The sequence below is a fragment of the Danio aesculapii genome, chromosome 11 (genome assembly GCF_903798145.1).
Source record: "Danio aesculapii chromosome 11, fDanAes4.1, whole genome shotgun sequence".
NCBI lineage: Eukaryota > Metazoa > Chordata > Actinopteri > Cypriniformes > Danionidae > Danio > Danio aesculapii.
In genome coordinates this window covers 21,570,493-21,595,312 of record NC_079445.1, presented here as the reverse complement: position 1 = coordinate 21,595,312, position 24,820 = coordinate 21,570,493, and the positions used below count along the sequence as shown (strand labels likewise).

General features: G+C 34.4%; 1 protein-coding gene across 3 annotated transcripts in view; it reads left to right on the top strand.

Annotated features, from left to right (window-relative positions):
* rassf5 (Ras association domain family member 5) overlaps positions 1-24,820 on the top strand; it is a 79,987-nt gene extending 55,167 nt beyond the window's left edge. For all 3 annotated transcript variants that reach the window (XM_056468091.1, XM_056468093.1, XM_056468092.1), the window contains 4 exons: positions 18,133-18,243; positions 18,327-18,609; positions 18,693-18,808; positions 20,097-24,820. In XM_056468091.1, coding sequence (XP_056324066.1) covers positions 18,133-18,243; positions 18,327-18,609; positions 18,693-18,808; positions 20,097-20,249 — 663 coding nt within the window. In that variant the 3' untranslated portion in view covers positions 20,250-24,820. The remainder of the gene's footprint in view (positions 1-18,132; positions 18,244-18,326; positions 18,610-18,692; positions 18,809-20,096) is intronic.

The window sequence follows — 24,820 nt, the reverse complement described above, 5'->3', positions numbered from 1 at the left end:
GACCATTTTAAGCCTCTGTTTTACTCAAATTTAATAAGTATTTAATAATAGAACTGAAGTTTCATTCAACATAAGGCTGTACGTTTGCATTAATACCATCCACTGAAAACCTTCATGCAAATTGCTTTTACTTTAGCTCATAAGCTGCACATCTTGACCTTCAGCATAGACTCTTAAGCATGGCAGGGTACATAAAGTGCGCTCTCACACCCTCAGAGCTTTCTAATGCTGTGAGGGGAAGGAAATGGCTGCTGATTGTGCCAGAAAGGCCCGTCCTTCCCTGAATCAGAGAATGTGTTATTTTACAAGACCCCATAGCTTTTACATTGACTTCCTGTTACTTCAGACCTCTATATATCTCATAGTGACATAAAGTTGCTGACTTTAAAAAAAGTCGGTCAGAGTATAGATTGAAGTTGTATTCTGTAGAGCAGAGAAGTGGAAAGAATACTACATGTCCTTAAACACTCCTGTATCTGGGCTGACCAGCCTTACATCACTTTCTGCAGTATCAGGTTTGGAAAGAGCTCCTCAGGATGTGAATTATTCATCCTGTTCTAATCTATGTCTGGACACAACGTGAGCTGTCAGTTTGAGGACATTCAATGGGCATGGTTTAAATCATTGGGTTTGGGGTGTTTTATATTGGGGACTATTGTACAAAAGTTTGAGGTTGGTAAGATTTCGTAATGTTTTTGAATGTGTCTTGACATTTGGCGGTGTTTGAAAAAAAAAAGATCAGATTGTGAAATATTATTGCAATTTTAAAAAGCTGTTTGCTATTTTAATTATTTCTGACATGTAAAGCTAATGTTTCAGAAGTAATTACTTTAGTTTTCAGTTTCACACCAGGCTTTGGGGGAAAAAATAGACATTTTTTATTTGGTGGAAACAGAAAATTTAAAAGAACAAAAGAAAAATATTAATAAACTTTTGTAAAATTCTAAATGTATTTTTTGTGCAATTCAGTGCATCCATGCTAATTGAAATGCAGCATATTATTTATTTATTCATTTATTTATTTATTTATTTATTTATTTATTTATTTATTTATAATAAATGTGGTTTTGCTTACTTTAGTTTAAAGACCAATTCTCACTATCCACAAGTAGCTGGTTGCAACATAGGCTCATTCTGAAAACGTAGCCCTATATACATTTCTGGAGATCACGAATTATTTAGCCAGAAGTACGTATGGCTGCATTTAGCTTTTAAAATAAATGATATGGAGTGGTATGATGCTGTTGCTTTTTGGCGCCGTTCAGTTTGCCCATTCCGTTTGGCCAGTCAGCTCGACATGTACGTCGGTGGACTTGAGACACCGAGAGGAGTTGACCACGATGACGGCATTCGAGTCCAGTGAAGAACGGTTCCAGAAAGCGTGTCAGACAAAAACAGAAGCCAAAAAAATCAAATAAACAAGTAAATAACAGGGTGAGAATGTGGTAAAATCTGAAAACATGGTAAAAATCAGGAGAGGGCTTTTGTTTTTATGGATTGCTTTTCAAAACTGTCGATTGTGTTTAGAGAGGTGGGTGGGTGGGTCAGTCGGTGCTTTTAAAACACTATTGTTTGAATTTAGGGAAGGAGGAGAGTGGGTCAGTCAGTTAGTCAGTCAGTCATCAAGACAGTCAGTCGACAACAGCCTCTGGTGGTTTTACATGAGAACAGCGGGCACGAATGGCACGAATGGCACTCGCGATTTGAGATCTCAAAAAGCGTACACAGCAGCCTCTGGTGGATTCACAAAAACAAAAACTGCAAAAAAACTTACCTCCTCAGACGTATTTGGCACTCTCCAGAAATGACTATAGAAGTACGATTTCAGAATGAGGCTCGGTTGGGCGTGTTACCTGATTATTAATAAGAAATTGGCCATTTATTAGATCCTATAAAGCACATATTCTGCAGGATCTTATTCTACATCCATAATTCTACCCAATACAAACATTACTGCTACATTATTATCTATTAATAAGCAGCAGATTTATTTTATTCAGGCAAAAGTCATAAATTTAGTTATAAATTTAATATATAAAAAAATATAGCGAGAATTTTAGTTAGGCATAATAGTTTGGCTTAATTAGGCTTTATAGTTTGTTGACCTTTTTTAACAATATTTTGTTCTCCTAAACAGTACAGACTGACAAAAAAAGGTTCCTGCAGGTCTACCCTAGTGTTTCCAGCAGGACTGTTGATTGTTTGTGTATCGTGTCGCTAGGTGCAGGGCGTTACTTGTAATTTCAGCTATTGGCTGACAGACGTTAGATTTATGTATACTTGTCTGTGATAAGATCTCATTTGGTAATTATTTTGGATTATAAAAGCATTTACAAAACGTTGTTTTGCTTCTGCTGAACAAAAAATAAGCATGGTTTGAACAGGCAGAGACTGAAGATGAACCTCACTTGTACAAATTCTTCTTAGCATCTCTAAAAGTCCTCTTAGAAGAACCCCAGGGATGGATAAATGGAAGATTAGCTTGCGTTCTCACTTTAGTGTGCGCATTCTTCTTGCAAGTTATGGGATTAATATTGCTTTGTGGATCAATAATACATTTCCTATTTACTTTGCCATGTTAAACAGAGGCTTTTAAAGCAGGCTCTTTGAGTAATAGTGTCTTGATAAAGGCTGCTGCTTCTGCATTCAATAATCATTCCAGAACCTTCCAAAACAAAACTGAAACCTTCTTTTTACATGTCTTAGATTGGTTTAAAGCAGCAGTTCACCCAAAAACGAAGTCAATTATTTAGTCACACACTACTTTTTAAAGGCCTATTTGAGTGTCTTAGTTACGGTTAAACACAAAAGGGAATTCAGTGACTGCAGCATTCTTCAGTAATATCAATAGAAATGTGTGTTCCATGGGAAAAAGAAAATGGAAGCACTTGAGAGTAAGTAAATGGTGAGAAAATGTTCATTTTTGGCTGGACTATCCCTTCAATCTCATTTTTTGTTGATTTTAGACCGAACTGACAGCCATTAAGGAAGGGAACAAGAATGAAATAGCTTCCTCTTCAAAAGCAGCCATGGGGATGTCAACATTTGAATAGGGAAAGTCATGCAAACATCAGTCGTTTGCTCAGGGTTTTGCTGTATCAATGATGAGAGCTTATTTTGTCTCGAATTTGGTAGATGTTACAGATGTGGTGCCTTTTCTGAAAATATCTACAGCAGAAACTTCTTAAAGAGACGGTTAATACAAAAATCACCCCTGCCTCTAAACATTTTTGAGTTTCTTTCATCGGTTAAATACAAAGAGGAGTTGTTTTGGAAAAGATTGAAAACTGGTCACCTTCTATCTTTTTTCCCTACAATTGATGTCAGTATCTACCAATTTCAGTCTTAAAAATATATATTTGTGTGTTCACCAGAAAACAGAAATTTATTTTAGGGTGAGCAATTGATGAGTAAAGGCAATTTTTTGGATGAACCTTTTTAATAGCTGCTAATACGAATGGCTGTTTAAGGTCACATAGATGCTGATTGCACAAACAAATTGCCATGTTAGCTTGCTAAAGGTATTCCATGACGCAAAACAGACCCAAGTGTAATTCACAGATAGTGGAGAGCATCTTTATGAAAGGCACTGGAATAACTGAAGGCGTAGGGCTTGTTGTGCTGATGTGCTGTTTATTGTAGTGTATTGCATGTGTGGAGAGCTGCAGTGAGGAGGACTGATCTCCTACTGCACACTTGACCCAGTAATGAGGGAGAGAGAGAGAGGCGTGTGGGAGGAAGCAGAGCGTCAGGCTTCATTCCTTCACTGCGACAGAGAGAAACACACGAGCAAAATCAATTCAGAGCAGCTAAATCTTTGAAAGCATGCTGAGAAATCAAGTCTCACATCTATTTACATGGGCTTGGATCAGTGTTTGTACTGTACTGCTGTAATATATCAAACATAAATGATGAATGCTTAAAACGAACAAATATCCTTCTATCTATCTATCTATCTATCTATCTATCTATCTATCTATCTATCTATCTATCTATCTATCTATCTATCTATCTATCTATCTATCTATCTATCTATCTATCTATCTATCTATCTATCTATCTATCTATCGTTCTATTGCTTTATCTATCGTTCTATCTTTCTATCTATATTGTTCTATCTATCCATCCATCCATCCTATCGTTCGATTTATCCATGCTCTAGTTCGATCTATCCATCCTCTCATTCGATCTATCCAGCAATCCATCCTATTGTTCCATCCATCCATCCTTTCATTCTAGCTATCCATCCATCCTATCGTTCGATTTGTCCATCAATCCATTCTATTGTTTGAAATATCCATCCTAATCGTTCAATATATCCATCCATCTATCTATACTATCGTTTGATTTGTCCATCTATCCATCCTATCGTTCGATCTATTCATCCATCATATCGTTCAATCTATCCATCCATCCATCCATCCTATCGTTCGATCCATCCATCCAAGTATCCTATTGTTTGATCAATCCATCCATTCATCCTTTCGTTCGATCTATTCATGCATCCATCCTATCGTTTGATCTGTCCATCCATCCATCCATCCATCCATCCACCATATCATTCGATCCATCCATCCATCCATCCTATCGTTCAATCTATCAATTCATCCTATCGTTCGATCTGTCCATCCATCCACACTATCATTCAATCCATCCATCCATCCTTTCATTCAATCAATCCATCCATCCTTTTGTTTGATCTATCCATTAGTCCATCCTTACATCCTATCGTTCGACCTATCCATCCATCTTATCATTTGTTCTATCCATTCATCCTTTAGTTCGTTCGACCTATCCATCCATCCTATCGTTCGATCTATCTATTGTTCTATCTATCGTCCTATCATTCAATCTATCATTCTATCGTTCGATCTATCTATTGCTCTATCGTTCGATTTATCTGTTGTTCGATCTATGGTTCTATCTATGTACGCTCTATCTATTGTTCTGTCTATCATTCAATCTGTAATATATATCTGTAATATATAAAATGCCTAAATCTGTCTGCCTGTCTGTCTTTATCTATCATCATTTAATCTATCACATCTATCTATCTATCTGTCTGTTTTGATCATTTAATATAAAAAAAAAACGTAAAAAAAAATTTATTAAACAATTAAAAAATATTGCTTAAAATTAACTATTGCGTATCTATAAATGCTGTCTGAAATGTTCGTGTAAAATTAGCATTAGTTCCAGTGATGTTACTCTCAGTTCAAAGAATAGGATAGAATATTTTCATTGCCATTAAAGTGAAATAACTGAACATTAACATAGACAAATGCAACTTCAGGTGCGCTCAGAGGTTTTTGCATCTGAACTCTTCATATATATTGGTAGTTTACTTTTTTTTTTTAAATACAGAACATAAGACATCAACAAGCATGACTAATTAAGTCAAAACACAGAAGTGAAAAATCATGTATGCAACAGTGAGCTGCAGGACCCTTAATCTTTCTATATATAGACTCCCATTTGCTTACCTGTGTCTGATGGCAGACATTACTGCAGCTCAAGCCAGTGCATTAGCAAAGTACATTAGCAATGCATTAGCAGTCACTCACACACACCGTGTAAAGAGAGACTTCCTCTGAACACCATAGGCTTCCCTAGAATTGATGTTGGTGAACACTTGCAGCTCTCACTTCCTGTATTTCATGTTAGTACAGTTCTCACGCTGATAACCAGCACATGCCGTGTCTCTCAGAAGCAGGTTTTGAGAGCGTTCAGTGGCTAAGACTTGCACTCTGCCTGAAACTGATACTAAGAGCATTGAGTTCAGTCTGAGTAGACATATGCTGTCCTTAAAGAGATAGTACACCCAAAAATTCATCATTCATCATTTACTTACTGTTTACTGAATCTTTACTTGTTCCAAAGCTGAAACATACAACCATTTACTTCCATAGTATTTGTTTTACCTTCTTTGGAAGTCACTAGTTACAGGTTTTTAGCTTCCTTAAAATATTCCCTATTGTTATCAACAGAAGAAATAGAGTTAAGCAGGTTTGGAACAAGTAAATGATGACAGAGTTTTGGGTGAACTATCCATTGAGACACTGCAGGTGAACAAGGTAAAGAAATAAAAAATAAATATAAATGTTTAGTTACTTGTTTATAAAATGGTATGTTTAAATATGCAAATGAGGCATTGCTTAATTCAATATGCGCTAATTTGCATACATTTCTAGAAAAAAAAAACATTGAAGTCATGTTTTAAATTCATTTTTGTCATATTAAGAGATTTATTATTACATTATTATAACGTTTTATCTCATAACATTTCTTTGAAGAATAAAATGTTGCATATAATCAGGCAAATTATGTATGCACAGGTCCTCCTATACAAACCTTCAAAGTATAGATTTGACTAGAAGTGCTTCTGAATGGAGATTTATGGCTTAATCAAGGAAGAAAAACTCAATTTTGAGCAAAATGATGTACAAATTGTGACAAAAGAAACTCCTAAAAGTGCATGTGGATTTTTTCTCGAAAGTCAAACAGCTCAAAATCTCAAAAGAAAAGACAGGTGCATGAAAAGCAGTGTTTTTACAGCAATGTTTTGGCATAAGAACACCTGCATGACATGCAGCGACGATTTTGAGATGACTGTCTGATGATATTGGCAGCCGTGCCCTTTTCTCTGGTGTCATGTCGGCTCTGTAAGCTTATATTTGCTCAGGTCAGGCCCCAAGGCACCTTTGTTATGTTCATGGTAACACCCTGCACTTGGACCGTTCATTATTTTCTTTCCTCTGTTTGTTTAACTCTCATTTTTTGATTTAAAGAACGACTTATAACATTTAACAATGAAAGTCATTCTTCAATAGAGGAAGGGCATATTGTTCGAATGTGCCTCACCTGACCTCAGACCTGTTAGGTAGGTTTTTATCTCTTTAAAAAAACATTTACATATAGAATAATGCATAGTGTTCTTTCTTTTGTATTACTGTACATTCATTTACACAGGAAAGTACTGTGTAAAACAAGGTAGGGTGAAGGTTAGATTTAGAAATAGGTAGTAGGAAATAGGTACTCTGAACCTAACCTTCACCCTACCCAGTTATTGTTTTTATTATTATAAAGAGCATATATAGTATCTACCTGCCAAACTAGGCTCTAAATGTGCTACCAAAATACTATTTTACCAGACATTTTTGTTGTGAAGGAATGTAAGATTTATTTATATATAAATATCCCTAAAGCTGAAGTAATTTTGGAGACTTTCTGATTTTATTAGTGTGAAAACTGACAATATTTTCTGCCAATAGAGACACAGAAATTACAAATTATTTGATTAGGCTGTTTACAAGTTTTTCCATTGCGTTTTGAAAACTTGTCATCTGTCAAAACAGATGACAGCATTGTTAAACAATCCCCATTTGCACATATTGCACATAGGAAAATGACCCAAAACACCGTATTATGCATAAAAGACAGAAATGGAACAAACTGAATATTTAATATGTTTAGATTTAGTTGAAAATAATAATAATAAATAATTAAAATGTTATGTCTAACATCATTCTGAAAATGTAGCCCTATATACGTTTCTGGAGAGCGTAAATTATCTAGCCAGAGCTACAGGGCTCCATTTCATCTTGAAGATGAACGCTACGGGGTGGTATGATGCTGTTCCTTTTCTCATCTACCAGCTGACTGCTTACCTTCCAATGGATGGCTTTTTTCTGTTAACAGTTTTTTCCAGTTAGCTCGACATGTACTTTGGCGGACTTGAGATGCAGAGTAACAAGTAAAGTAACAAGGTTAAATCTGGTCAAATTTGAAAATGAGGTAAAAATCTGAGGGCTTTTCTTTTTCTGGATTGCTTTTTAAAACACTGCAGTTAGGTTCAGAGAAGGGGGTTGGCGGGTCAATCGGTGCTTTTTAAAATGCTATTAGTAGGGAGTCACGAATGGCACTCTAAAGAGAAATGTGAGATCTGTAAAAGCATACACAGCGGCCTCTAGTGGATTCGCGAAAACAAAAACTCCCAAAAAACGTAGCTCCTGGAATGTATTTTGCTCTCTCCTTAAAAAAAAAAAAAAAAAAAAAAAAATATATATATATATATATATATATATATATATATATATATATATATATATATGTGTACTTAATCAGAATGAGCCTGGGTTGGTAATGTCACAATTTAAAAGTGAAAAATATAGGCTTCCTATTCTTTATGAAAAGTACTCTGAAAAAAAGTGTTGCATGCAAAACTGTTGCAAACAATTTATTTGTGTTGAATTTAAACAAACAAATTAAATTGAGCAATGTTCAACTTAATTTGTTTGTTTAAATTCAGCCTAAATAAATAGTTTACAACCACTTAACGTTAAAAAATTTTGGAAATCCAAGGAATCATCTTTGAATAATTTTTTTCAGTGTACACATATATACAACTCAGTTATCAACTCAACTATCAACTCAACTATTATTATATTAAGCATAGTATCTAAATGCAATACGAGACTCTAATATAAAGTGCTGCCAAAATTATCATTTGCCAGACATCTTTGGTTCACCGCAAGGAGTGTTCTAGAAAAATGAGTGTCTGCCACACAGTGTTTTTCCTGCAGTCACAGGATATCCGGGTTGCGTTTGAAGTTGCCTCCACTCGCTTACTGCTAAAATCTGACAAAGTGTGATTCACAGCTTTCTCACTTCAGGTGATTTACTTTCTCAAACCTGGAGGAAAGAAGAAGTCCTCAGCTTAAGAAAATTATTTTTATACATTCTATTTTAAAACAGGCATTTTTATATACGCATGAACCCCAAAGTGGAGTTTTCTTTTTAGAGTTTTTTTTTTTGTGTGCATGCATGTCTCTCTTTGAATGACAGCAGATACAGTGAGCAGAGTAAATCGACAGGAGAGATCCACACTTCAGCCTCCCACTATACACACACACTCACACACACACACATGATGGCCTTTATTCCAATTACAACTCCTACGCTCACGAGAGCTCGCTGTCACACATGCTCTACACACTTTTTCCAGCAGAAATCACTAATACTCTCCTCTCCACTCTGAATGTTACAGTAGGATTCTTCCCTCTTTCATGAGAAAGCCATTTATATACTCAGAATGTGAAGATGAATGATGGGAGATGGTGGACAGACTTGGATTGCTCTCGAATGTCATGCAGGCACTTTGCACTTTTTATTTCTGTTTAAATTATGTTTTAATCCATTTCTTTTGTCCATTTTCATCCAGATTTTTTAAGAGGACAGTCTGTGGGTTGGGTGTATACATGGGGTTTTTTAATCTGATATTTCAATCTAATAGAATATAAGCTGCAAAATGATGCTGAACACAGGATTTTCTTTTTAAAAAATCTAAGTTTAAATCAAATTTCAGAAGGAAAAGTCTACGTATTTCATGTTTAATGTAACACGTTTAATGTATAAGAATGAGGTTGGTATGGAGAATAGGGTTGATGGTGTTTGCTTTTTAATAAGATACTGGTCCCAAGTCAATATTTTCAAAACTAATAACATTTTAAAAGACCTGCAAATAGATGTTGGATGATACCAAAGACATTTTTTCAAAATTGCAAAACAACCTCAAATTGAATTAAGTATTTTAAAACTTTTTTAAAAAGTGTGCGTAAATATAAAAATTTAAGTAAACATAAAACATGACAAATTACATAAAATCACAATAAAATCTCAGTCGCCAAGCGGAATAATTTAACACTAATTAAAATGTACTAAAATAATAACAGTTAAGTAAACTCTATATTCCATATGTGCTACAAACCAGCTTCAAATTTCAGCAGTTTCTTTGCAGGAGAATTACCAAATTTGATTGTTATTATTATTATTATTAATGTAAAAATACTTAGCATGATATGTTTTAGGCATTGGCCGAAATAAGATTCTGATGGTATGATAACTTTGTATGAAAATATCACGGTATTGTGATTAAAATAATGTTGCTCTAATATATGTTCTTTTTAAATGTCTGGGAAAACTTTTATTTATTTGTTGCTTTAACTTTTTTCCCCCATTGAACACAATATATTTCATTTTAAGAAACATTTCAAGTATTTTAGAGCGGTAAACATGCTAGGCTAAATAATTAAAGTAAATCCCTGATTTCTGCTATATTCATTAGTTTAAAAACACCACTTTCTTTACCATTTGAAAAAGCATCTTTATATTAAGCATATTATTAATCCACCGAACTGTTCAGTTTCCTGTTCTGTTTCCTGATTCTGACCAGTAGATTTTGATGTAGAGAGATACAGTTGCCCCAAAAAAACTAAATAAAAGAGTCATAGCAAAAAAACACAAAACAAAACATACATATGCTGTAGAAATGACATTGCGGCTTTCAAACCTTGACTTTTCCAAACAATGGTAAACCTTGAAACTCGTCCCATGCTGCCCAGATTGTTTAGTATTTTTCACTATAAATATTACATTTTGTTTCACAGTACTGGGTGAAAGGGCTGTGTAAAACATATGCCGGAATAGTTGGCGGTTCATACCGATGTGGAAACCTCTAACATATCAGAGACTAAGCTGAAGAAAAATGAATTAATAAATATTACATTTTGACAAATTAGTTATAAGCCTGATGTCATATCTTCTAAGTCACTGTCTATCATGCGTTCGCCATGTCTGTGCTTTTTCACGAAAATTATAATTGGTCAAATATACGGTAGCTGATATCCATTATTCCCTTCATACCTGCACTTGTCATCCACTTGAGATCTTGACACAGACTAAAACACATCTTAATGCAAGGTGTAAACAGGGCTGTAAATGCGTGTATAGTCCAACACTCAATATATTTGAATAAGAGCATCAGAAGGGCAGTGAACATTCAAACTGCTCTCCATTGTTTCTCCCCATTGTTCCAAAAGGCCACTTTCTCTGCTTTGGATTTGAGGAAAGGGAGGGTGAAAGATAAATTTAGCAGTTCACAGTTCTCTAGTCACAAATACAGGAATTCCTGAGAGATTTTTGCAGTGTGCACCAAGGGATTGAAGTTAGTGGGAGAGGAATGAGGATGCCACAGAAATCCACTTTGTGTCTTGTCAACATTGACAATCAAATCTCAAGATAGAAGATTTGTTGTAATATACTAATCACTTAAAAAAATATAACATCTGAAGAAACACAGATGTAGGATTTATTTGACATATATTTCAAATATACTGTAAACGTATATAATATTAATGATAGTATTATTATATTTCATACATGACTTGTTCCAGAATTGCAGATTCAATTTATTTTCCTTGAACTGAAATGATATAACAAATGTATAATTTACAGTAAATTGAATCCATTATTAATGTAAAGTAATGCAAAATGCTTTAAAGGTGACGAGGAACATTCGATTCTCTTACTGATTTTTGTTTAACGTGTGTTAAACCTTTTAGACCGTAACAGAGTTGACATTATCTAACATTTTGTGCTTTGACTCAAGATGCCAGATACTATGTGGCATGCCTAAAACAAAATTTTATATCATATTATTGTTTTTGTTTTAAAGAATGAGAAATTCACTGAAATCCGCCTATAACGTAGTTGACAAATAATCAATCTCCTAATGGTGTATCTTAAACATTTTGCACAAATTATTTAGAGAAGAATAATTACATTCCTCAATGCCTTTCAGGGTTTTCGCCAGACAAAGTGACATCACCTGGAAAAAGTCACATGCTTTTTCTATCAGTCAATGCTTTAAATCTTGTTATTATGTTCCTTTTTATAACCAATGTAACTGAATTTACAAATAATGCAGAAAATAACTGAAAAAATAATTGAAAAATGTCTATGAAACTTAGATTGGTAACTTAGGACTTTATTTAACTCTTATAACACAAAAAGGATACAAATTTGACTAAACTCATTTGACTTCATTTATGATTCAGGAGGTGGAGAATGACAAAAATTGAGGGAGTCTTTAAATTGAATATTTTTAAAGACACAATGTTGCTAAATACACATCCAAACATTATTTTTAGAGATCGCCTAATATTATTTGTTCTATTATACAAATCTCTTTCATTTAAAGTTTTTTTTTAATAATCGTAGGTTTATGAAGAAGATGCAAAATGTACCTGCAATTCTAGAATTACCCAGAAACCAATAATATCCCTAAAGCTGGCGTATGACATTTTTAATTGTAAATATGGTTATTTTTTCTGGTTCATTGACTAAAACTGGTACAAAAACTTCCACTATCTGGTGCTCCCAGAGACCACCAGAGATATTACAGTACACACTTTTTTACATTTAGGCTGCGTTCACATGACAACAGTGACCTGAAAACAGAAGATTTTCCATTGCGTTAAAATTTTTTTTTTTTTGACAACTTTGTCAAACTATGTGTCAGCATGTGTTATGCATGACAGACCAGTATGTGAACAAACTGGCAGAATGCATTGAAAGTTTTTGTTGAAAATGGTGCTAAATAATGTAAATGTAAAGTCACAATTAAAAAAGAAATTGAAATATAATAATAATAAAGTCAAAGACCTTTCTATTATTTATTAAGAAAATATTTACAGTTTTTTATTATTATTATTATTTAGCATTGAGCAATCACACAGATGTGTTTGTGGGTATCTCACCCAACTGCACATTGTCTCTCGTCTACATGTATGGAGAGATTTGAAGAAGTGAGATGTAAAATGCATGAGTGTTTATTACACTCGCCATGAGATCTTTCTGAATGCTTCCTAAAGATAATTCTTCGAGAGATAATTCTTTTAAGTATAAGAATGTCAAATCATGTTTTTCATTCATTTATTTTCTTGGAGAACATGCGAACTCCACACAGAAATGCCAGCTGAATCAGCCATGGCTTGAACCAGCAACCTTCTTGCTGTGAGGCACCATGTCACCCAAATCATGTTTTAAATGTTCATAATTCATAATCCCTTGGGTAATTTAGTTAAAAACATAATTATAGTATAATAATGCCTTGATTGTAAGCATTTTTTAAAAATATTATACTTAATCTATTCTTACTGTCTGTTAAAAAAATTGAAAAAAAAAAAACATTAATAACATACAATAATTTTGTATCATAAACGTAACCTGAACCCTTATTGTTACTTTTAAGTTATTAGGGATTTTGAAAAATGTAACATTGCTATAAAGATACTTGCCTTTAATTAAATTGAAGTGGCACCATTAACTTCACTTCTGACCACAAACCAACTCTTAACACAAAACCTAATTCTTACTTTTATAAACTTAACGTTTATCCTTAATTCCTCCTAAGCCTAATTACACTAAATAAAATTGCAGTATTAGTTTTTACAAATTTAAGAGCATTGAATAAAAACAACTAAGTTCAAAATAAATATTTTGAACAAACAGCAAACATAATATTTTGAGTGTAATAATTTGAGAGCGTTTGTGTTCTGACCACATGTGCTTGGCTGTACACTATATCAATAAAGTGTTTAGACTTTTAAAAACACTGTAGTAATACATTGAGACACTAAGCATTGTTCTTATGACAATTTTCTACAGGAGAAAAACGCGAATTACTTCCAAACACTTCAGATATAGTGTGTGTTAGTAAATGCAAGACTATTGATGAAATCCAGCATAACACTGTATGATAACGCTTCAGATGACTGTTCTAGAGCCTACAGCTAATCAATCTGTCACATTCTGGAGTGCTTTACGGGTCTAAAGAAAAATATTAATGACGACAAATGATCTTAAATAAAACAAATACATTTATAGAGATGGTATATAAGTATATAACTTTACTCACATGGGAAATGAGGCCCCATGAATGGTTTGTGAGCACAATTAAGTGCACACAGCATCCCGCATCATCTGATAATTGTAAGAAATAAGTCCAAAAGGCAGCTGACTGTGTAAAGCCACATAAAACAGAACAAAAATACGATGAATATGCCGAGATCAGTGGCTAATCTGCCGGATTCAGCTGAGGTGAAGTGACGGTGACCAGCGAGACCTAGCTGTCACTCAAGTGGCCACACCCTTAATTATGCAAACATAATATAACCTAATATAAAGGAAATGGATGAGTTATAAAAAAAAAATTCACCCCCCTCACAGTCATGGAGAGTAATAATAGCTATATGAACCAAAATCGTTCTTTGTACCAGGCTGTAAACACCTTTTTTTCTGCTGTAAAGTTGGCCATTCTAACAGTGGGCTCAATTGCAATTTGCTCTATTATGGAGCCAGGACTAGCGGAATTTTGATGAATTGCAGTTTCAGTTACTTCCGTATTGGCTTCCCGAGGGAGAGCGGGAGGTTGCCGCTTGGCTCAAACTCATTAGCATTAATGTTGGATATTTCCAGGGGGAATAGGGAGAAAATGTAGTTTCACAGTAAATCCACAATCCTGTAAAGTATTTATTTACATTTTCCACAAAAAAAAAGGAATGTAGTCATGCAGTTCATTAATTATCTAGCATGTCATGCATTATCTAATATATCCAGTCTAATATACTGGCCAGTGCTACTGTCTAAATGTAAATCTGACATTTAAAGCAGCTTTACCCCTCACTGAGGATTTTGTCGCTTCATTTGTTGCATTTTCATTTTTTGGTGTCATCAAATACCACAAGACGCAACAGCAGAAGTGCGGCAGAATTGCACATTTCCTGTCTGCAGCCTCCATCTTTCAAAACAAGCCTTCTTTTCTTGCTTCCGTCTCATTTGAGCAGATTTCGGAGCTTTCCGCCCATTACACTTATCCTTGCCAGGCAGTTGTAGTGTGTGGGCCGGGCAGAAATTAATTTGTTTGCTAAACGCCCAGATAAATTCTTCTTCCGCTTTGCTCAGGCTTAATGTTTGTGTGTGTCTTTCTGCTCAATGAGACATAGAGCTGCCATGCCGGAGCCCCGGGGATCTCCATGAATAAATGATCGAGCTTTTTTCATTCTTATTCTTTCGTCCCAGAAAGAGAAGAGAGAAACTCATTTTGCGTGTATTACGGGGGATGCAGCTAGTAGCTAAAAATACCTCGGACTGAATCTTTGTTGCTAAGGCTTGCTCAGCAACTGCGCTGGATGTCAAACCCTCTAGAAAACCCCCTCCGTGAGCACGCTTTTCTGTCTGTCATTGGAAACGATGGAGTATTTGGCATCATGTGCCCTGTCATCATTCCTTCTGCTTTATTTCTGCCCGTTATTTCTAAGGTCTGAGCTACCGAGGGACAGTGTCAGTTGTAGAGATTTGGAGAATTGTTTTATTATTGCATGAATGTGATCAAAATGCAGTTAGTTTAATACTCAAAGCTGATATTTTCGGCCATTTTCTGAGTCACATGATCCTTTTGCATTTGTGTTTATGTGCCTGTTGGTCAAAGATGGAAAGGTTTTTTCAAGCATCAAAACAAAGCAATAATTTATTTACAAAAATATTGTCAGGTATATTTAAGCCCGGCAACGCAGTGGCGCAGTAGGTAGTGCTGTCACCTCACAGCAAGAAGGCCGCTGGTTCGAGCCTCGGCTGGGTCAGTTGGCGTTTCTGTGTGGAGTTTGCATGTTCTCCCTGCGTTCGTGTGAGTTGCCTCCGGGTGCTCCAGTTTCCCCCACAGTCCAAAGACATGCAGTACAGGTGAATTGGGTAGGCTAAATTGTCCGTGGTGTATGAGTGTGTGAATGTATGTGTTTCCCAGTGATGGGTTGCGGCTGGAAAGGCATCCGCTGCGTAAAACAAATGCTGGATGAGTTGGCGGTTCATTCTGCTGTGGCGACCCCGGATTAATAAAGGGACTAAGCCGAAGAGAAAATGAATGAATGAATATTTAAGCCCAAAATACTAATCCACTGTCATTTTAAATCTTTATACTTTGCCCCTAGCTTTTAAACCACTAGACATTCCCAATTTGTCAGCAATAAGATCTTAACATATAATAAAATATAGTATATGACATTATTATTTATATATATTAACTACATGTCATAAATAGGCAAATACAATATAACGTTTTCATCTAAATGTATTTTTTTCCACAAAAGATATTGGAAACATTAAAGTAGATGATTTGTTTGCATTTAATGTGCTTTCTCTACTTATAATATAATAAATAAATCACAATATTCTACATAATTGCACTATTAAAGTCATTGAATCCATTTGTTTTATCCATATACTTTTTTTAATTCAGGCCATTGATAAAAAATTATTTTAAAAATCACACATCCTTTAGGATTTGATTCATGAGAACACGAAAGGAAAGGTGCTTCTGCCTGTTGTTTATTGATGAATCATTATGGACCTGGAGATTGTTCCTCAGAGGCCAAAAATGTCTTTGCATAGACTCATGAATTTGTTTGAAGAAGTCTCAAGAGACATTAAAACTGTTACTGTCATTCTCTCTCTCTCTCTCTTTCTCTACACACACACACACACACACACACACACACACACACACACACACACACACACACACACACACACACACACACAGATTGATATCAGTAGTGGCACTGAGTGATTGAAATTGCCCCCTGGAGTTAATCAATAAAAGTATACATTTATCATTGAAATGTCAGTAGATCAGTCTGTTAGTAAATGTACTGTAAGACTGTTGCTTTAAATGACTTCAGTACATCTGTCGCCACAGGATATTACTAGTCTCTTACTGACTGCACATCACTAGTCTCTCACTCTTCTCTAATGATTTTGATTCCCTTTTTTCCACTATCATTTCTTAGCTTAGCCTAATTTTATCACCAATGATTTTAGAGATTTCCAATCAGGTTTGGATCAGGGCTCTGGGCTGCCATTTCATTATTTCAATGTTTTCAGCTTCAAAGAACCGCTTCACCCCTTTTTACTGTGTGATGGGGCTCATTGTCCTGCATGAAAATTACTGGCAGATTTGTTTTGAGATACTGAGTACGTTTACATGGACACCAATAATACGGTTTTAATATGATTAAGACAATCCTCTGATTAAAAGTCTACCATGTAAACAGTGATTTTTTTAATTTTTATCTGATTAAGGTCATAATCGAACTAAACAGAATTGAATTAAGACATGTGAAGTATGCCGATCGCACTATTGAAGTGCAGTATAGACGTGTAAACACTGCAATCAAACTATTACTGTCATGTAGGATTTTCACCGCATTTTGTGACAGGATAATCCACACTATTCTCTGCACCTACCGAGTCAGTGAAGGACCACAGACACCTGCGTCGCATTTTCCCATACAACATGCAGACTCCAATTCCATTAAAGCAACACTCTTCCAGCAGTGCATACTGGCGTCCAGTATCTCGTTTGTCATGGAGGACATGCATGAAATGTTCCTGAAGGAAAGTGAAAGTGCCAAACTGCAGTTAAAGTCGAAAAATTCTAAATGAAACAACCGAAATTACATGAAACTCCAGAGGAAATGTGGAAAGCGTGGTGAAGCAATGACGTTAATCAAATTATGTGCTTTAACATGTAAAACGGGATCATGAAAGGAATATTCATAAAGCAACTCATCTAAACACCTTAATCATATTATTGTCTTATTCAGATTAAGGCAAACAATTTGATTACTAACGTCCATGTAAACGTAGTCACTGTATGCATAGACAGATCCATACGCTGTTCCACCTGCATTATTCATTATTAAAAAAAATATCCAAAATGAAAATGTTAATTTAGTCAACATTTAGCAAGACATTACCATGTATATGACCGACTAAAAGTATTATATCATTAGACATTTGAGTCTTTAGAGTATTGTGTGGAGAATCACTCCTCATCCCAGGTGTTTCTCAACATAAATCCAGCAGTTTGTAGTTTATCTGTGATGTAAGAGCCATACATCATAAAATGGCTTCCTGTGAAGGACAGATAACAGCATATCTTGCATACGTGTAAGTCTTTCTAATCTCAGCAGTATTCATCTGTACCATCCTCCTCTTCTCTGAGTGACAGTCTGCTCTTTTCTGACTAGACTGTTTTTCCATGTTGTTTTTAGCCTGCTCCATTATATACGTTTTGTGTATATAATTGAATTCTGGTCGATATTATACATTCTTTATTGCCACAACAATACTATAGCAAACATTAATAGACTATTATAAAGTACATCAATAGCAATGCAATGGGTCAGTGCATCTGTATTTTCAGTTTCTTTAACCGTTTTTTTATCTTGGTTTCAGAATGTCACAAAAGAGGAAGAGGAAGACAAGCCTATATCCCTTACAGAAGAAGAGATTAAAGCAAAAATAGACGACTACAACTCCAAAGTGACGGAGAATGGAATGAAATTAGTGAGTATCAATTTGCCAACAAAGCATTAAAGAGTTGTAATTTGAGAATTTTTCTGACTGAAGTGGCTTTTGTGATCCTGCAGAGCCCAGATGGCACGTACACTGGTTTCATCAAGGTTCATTTGAAGTTGCGCAGGCCCGTGACTGTACTTTCTGTGGACGGGAAGTTACCAGGTCCGTGTTCCTCATCTGATGGTTCGGATAACCGCACGTCCTTCTACCTGCCCTCCGATACCGTCAAACAGCTCCACATCAGCAGCACCACCACGGTCAGAGAGGTCATCCAGGGCCTGCTGAAGAAGTTCATGGTACAGGACAATCCACGCAAGTTCGCTCTCTGCCGCCTGACCCGTCGGGACAGCCAGGGTGAGTGCTCAGATGAACACAAAACACACTTTCATTTCATTTAGCATATGTGGTGTTAATGTGTCGTTTGCTGGTTTTGTCAGATCTATTCCAGAAGTTGCCCTTATCAGACTGCCCGCTCTGCTTAAGACTGTTAGCCGGTCCAGATCTAGACAATCTGAGTTTTGTACTCAAGGAAAATGAGACTGGAGAGGTGGAGGTGAGCTTTTCTGTTCTGTTCTGTCTAAATTAGGATGCTTTAATAAAAGTTACCAACACATCACGCAATTATGAAATCATGTTTGTAATGTGTATTTAAATGAGTGAGAACTGATAACTGTTTATATTTGTTTTATTGTCAGAGATCTGATTCATCTTTTGCCACTTAAACATCACAGATTTTTTTAGTTGACTGAAAAAGTAAACCCATTGTGTGTATGTGTATATATTTAAAAAACAATTATATGTGTTTATTGTTAAACAGGTCTTTTATCCTATACCTATTTTGATCTCTTGTTGTCACTGATACTTTACAAACCAAAAAAAGTAAATATGTACATAAATAAGCACATAAATATATAAATATTTACAAAGCAAAATAAATAAATATATACGTGAACAAACACACAAATATATACAAACTAAAATAAATATATAAATATTTACAAAGCAAAATAAATAAATATATACGTGAACAAACACACAAATATATACAAACTAAAATAAATATATATATATATTTACGAAGCAAATTAAATAAATATATACGTGAACAAACACACAAATATATACAAACTAAAATAAATAAATAAATAAATATATATATATATATATATATATATATATATATATATATATATATATATATATATATATATTTACAAAGCAAAATAAATATATACATAAACACATAAATATATATATATATAATTATAAAGCAAAATAAATAAACCTATGCATAAATAAAGACATATAAATATTTACAAAGCTAAATTAATAAATATATACATAAATAAGCACATAAATATATAAATATTTACAAAGCAAAATAAATAAATAAATAAATAAATATATAAATAAATACAAAATATATGAATATTTACAAAGCAAAATAAGTAAATACATACATTCAAAAATAAATAAACACATTTTTTAATGTTGTTTATTTAATCTGCTGCAATTTTATGAAAATTATTTGATATTTATTTATGATTCATGTACATAATTATATTATAATTACTAATAATGTAGTTTTTCTTATCATATTATATACATTAACTTTACTAATATTTTAAAAAGTAAATAATTCAATTGGGGGCGAATAACTCTGACTTCAACTGTATATATATATATATATATATATATATATATATATATATATATATATATATATATATATATATATATATATATATATATATATTTACTACAAAAAAATAATAGCTTATATTAAATAATAAAACAATTTTTTTTTTCTACAAGAGGCTAATGTTAAATGTGTTTTTCAGTGGCACGCGTTCTCAGTACCAGAGCTTCAGAACTTTCTGATCATCCTGGAGAAGGAGGAGAAGGAGCGCATGCGGCAGGTGGAGCAGCGCTACTCTACTTACAGAGAGAAACTCCTACAGGCTCTGGGTGAAGTGGAGAGCAAGCCAGGCTAATTGAACACAACCAAACTGAGCCAACAGACGCCCAGCAGACCAACTCACAACACCTCCACTCAGGACTTTATCCAGCACGACTCAGTGACCTTTAACCCCCAAAGACGGGGGAAGCGATGGAGACGTGAACAAGACTAAGAAGAGGAGGTTGGAGCTAAAGAAGACTTCCTTCTCTCCGGGAAAACATGGCACACTGTTGAAAGCCCAGACGTTTGTTTCTGGTAGTCAAGCTTTTTGATATGCCATTGGGTTTCGTTTAGTTGTTTTTACTTTCAATTCCGTCCATTTGTGTTTTCTTTTTATTATATGCTGCTGCTATTGCTGCTACTGCAAGTGTTACTTAAAGCATGACTTCCCCTTGGGTCTCTCAGCTTGTGTCTATACTGCATGTCCTCTATCAGGGAATATGAATGAAAGAGCGCTGGGGAAAAAAAGCACTTCCGATCCAGAAAGGAAGTGGACAGACTTACTGTATAGAAAATATGACGCCTGTGAGATATCAGAGGACAAATAACCGTATCCAAATATCAAATTACACACTTCATAACTGATTAATAACATGCTACTGTAAAAACAAAAAGATTCTTCTATTTAAACTGGAGGTTGTCTTAATATAGCTATAAATGTACTGTATTGCTGATAATGTTTCACCAGACTGTTCGATATTTCACCCCACAATCTCCATTTAAAGGATCAAAATAGATTGTATCTTGCTATTTTGGCCTTTTTTTCGCTGAGATTTTAAATATAAACCCAAAACTGTAAGATATAACTCTTGGTCTTTCTGATATTATCCTTTGTTTTTATAAGATATCATATTTCCCACCCTTTCCATTAGAGTTATGGATAATTTAATGGAGATTCTGATTTAATTTCTTGTCATTTTGAGTTTATATCTCACCATTTTCATTCTTCTCTCAGATTTTCTAGTTTATTTGTCACAATTGAAAGTTTATAGGCTTTATATAAATCTTGGTTTCTCTAGTTTAACCTAAAATTGTGAGAGAAGAACTCAAAATGTTCTGAGATATCCTCAGAATAACTTGATGTTAACATTAAATTTGTGAAAAACAACCCAGAATTAGAATTTTTCTCCTCACAGTTCAGTTTAATTATCAAAATGGTGCACATCTCTAAAAAGAAGGCCCAGCATATGCTCACCATATCTACCAGCAAACAATATTGTGTTTAATAGACATCTAAACATAGACAGCTTGGCTAAAACAAGGCTAAACTTGGGCTGTCAGTGAAAATCTAATAGACATCTAAGAATAGACCAAAACTAGACTAGTTGTCAAACAGACTTTATTTGTGTGGTCATTCATTTCTGTTTATATGATGACTATTCTTAGATGTCTATTAGATTTTCTCTGACAGCCCAAATTTAGCCTTGTTTTAGCCAAGACGACTATGTTTAGACATCTATTAGACACCTTTAAAAACAACAACAAAAATGCTTGTGGGGTATAAAGAGCTCATGTGAAATGACTCTCGTGGACACAGCTAGCCCCATCGCTCATTCAGTTGTCCCATGAAAACTTGTGTAAACCCTCGCCATTTACCGATCAGCTGTCTCTCAGGCTTTTTGAGGATTGTGGGTTGTGTTTATCCGGTGAGCTTTTCTCAGTCGCTTTAGCTTGTAGCACGTAATACACAAGGTCATGTTTGATTAGGACGAGCTCAGCTGAACCAAACCATGAGGATTTCAGTCTGTGTTACACCAAAGGAAAACAAAAGGTTCGCTATATTGTGATTATGACTTAAAGCTTTTGCAAGGCAGTGCAGAGATTATCATAGGGAGGCTTGTTTTCTGACACAGAGTAAAAACAAATAGTGAATTTTTAAATAGGTTTTATCTGAACTTCTCAGAATTACAGTGACACGCATCCATCAGAGATATTGGGCAGCTGAAAATGCCAGAGCTCTTCTAAAAACACGGTATTTATTTTGGAAGCTTGTTTTCTGACACAAAGTAAAAAACAAAAAACAAAAAATTGTTAATTTGTGAATTGTTTCTATCTGAACTTTTCAGATGGCGGTTCATTCCGCTGTGGCGACCCCTGATTAATAAAGGGACTAAGCCGAAAAGAAAATGGATGAATGAATGAATGAATGAATGAATGAATGAATGAATGAATGAACTTCTCAGAATTGCAGATTTGTGAGCTACAACGACACGTATCCATCAAAGAGTTACTGTGCAGCTGAAAATGCCAGAGCTCTTCTAAAAACGCTCAGCTGTGAGAGCTTTTCCATCTCGGAGCATTTAAAAACACTGCTTTTCCATTGACAACAAATGAAAAGTTACACTCGGCTTGTGAAAAACTGCTTTGGTGGATTGAGGCCCATTGAAAAACATTATGCCTGCAAATTGTTGTAAACAGTTTATATGTGTTGAATTTAAACAAACAAATTAAATTTAGCTATGCTCAACTTAATTTGTCTGTTTAAATTCAGCCCAAATAAATTGTTTACAACCACTTAAGTTAAAAACTGTACACTGAAAAATTATTCAAAGATGATTACTTGGATTTACTAAATTTTTTAACGTTAAGTGGTTGTAAACAATTTATTTGGGCTGAATTTAAACAAACAAATTAAGTTGAACATTGCTCAATTTAATATGTTTGTTTAAATTCAACACAAATAAATTGTTTGCAACAGTTTTGCATGCAACACTTTTTTGCAAGGAATCATATTTGAATAATTTTTTTCAGGGTAGCTGCTGAATAAAAAGAATAAAAATTGTAATTGCGACTTTTTAATCTCACAATTGTAGAATTTCTAGCATTTTCTTGCAATTGTAAACCGCAGAATGCAAATTTGCATCTTACAGTACAAGATTTCAGTGCAACGTGATTCAAACTCAATTTCCTCACAGTTGTGAGATATAAAGACAAAATTCTAAGGTAAAAAACTCAACACTTAATTTTTTAAGGTAAAAAAATTGTGTGATGTAAACTCAAAATTGTGGAATATAAACTTGGAATTGCAAAATCTAAACTCAAAATTTCAAATGATATACTCAGACTTGTGAAATGTTACCTAGAATTCTGACATCTTTGCAATTGTGAGAGAAAAGTTGCAATTACCTTTATTTATATAAACATATAACTTGTGGTGGAAATGGGCTTTCATATCTCCATGCTAATATAGAATGGAGTTTTGCACACCAACACAGGCCACTGAGTGCTCAGTTTTTTTTTTCTTTTTGATTATTCATAATGTGCATTCGTTCTTCTGATTAACTCTGAGGTGCATGTGAACTGAATGTGTCTGCGACAGAGGGAATTCAGTTACATATAAAGAGCATTGAGAAGCACTGAAGTGTTATTCCGCAGTAATCTGGAATAACTGTGAACATTCAGCTTGAGGTTTTAGGCACTGATAAATCATTTCTCATCTCCCTTTTAAACACATTTAAGGCAAGACACTACAGGCAAACCCTGTTGTTGTTGTTGCTGGTCTTTTTAAATGAGTTTTGTAGGTTATTTGGTCTTTTCATAGAGTATTTTTTATGTGTAATGTACAGAAAACACCCTGAATACACGTTTATGTGTTTCTTTTCTTGCACTTTATCAATTCTGTCTGTAGATTTGAATAATATATATTGCAGCTATAGTTTCTCCAAATTAGTCTTTTATAAATCTCCATTTCAGCAGCACTTACACCAAATTTCACGGTTTTATTCATTTCTTTTGAAGGTTTTTATGGAGGGATTTGTTCATACCTAACGTGTCTGTTCAAATAAAAAATGTTATTCTGCAAATAAAGTTTTCTTTTACGTCTCTTCGCAGTATTTTATGAATTATGAAGTGATAAAAGGTGATTTCCAAAACCCCTCTGTAAAAACCACATCAAATATCTAAATATAAAGTAATACTTTAATGAAATAATGCCTCATTTGTATATTTAAACATAAAACTTCTGGTTCAAAACTATGTAATACAAAAAAAGTTTACTATTCTTAATCAATCTCTAAACATTTTTTTCTCTCTGTTGTCCTGCAGTGTCTTGCCTTAAGCCCCAATCTATAAAACAACTTCCCTGAATTTCAATAAATCAGCAAGCAGTTTCTGGAACATGTATGTTTGTAGATATGGCACTTTAGAGTGAGTCATGAATCTCCATATGGATCAGTCTGCCTGTTTAGCTCTTAAATAGGCAGACATTCACTCTTCAGCGAGCGGCAGGGGTCTCTTATGTTCTATTCCTGCTGCCAGTGCCTTTAGTCTCCGTGTAGCTTCTTTTGACTGTGTACTGTACATATATATGCTCTATATGTCTGGCCCTATAAACACACACGCTCAGTGGCAGTAGCCTGGTGCTTTCAATGTCAGAGCCATTGAGTCTGTGTGGGACTTTTTTGGGACTAGTGTTTAAAATGATGGTGTGTGTGTGTGTGTGTGTGCGCGTTTGTTTAATTTATTTTTTTGGTTCAATTTAAAGTGTGAACTTGAATATGTGGACAAATCAGTACTATCAGGCAATCTTTTTTTTCAGAGTATCAAATGTTTAAAATGTCTATAAAGCTGTAAATATGAAGAATGAAATAAAAGGTTATCCTTTCA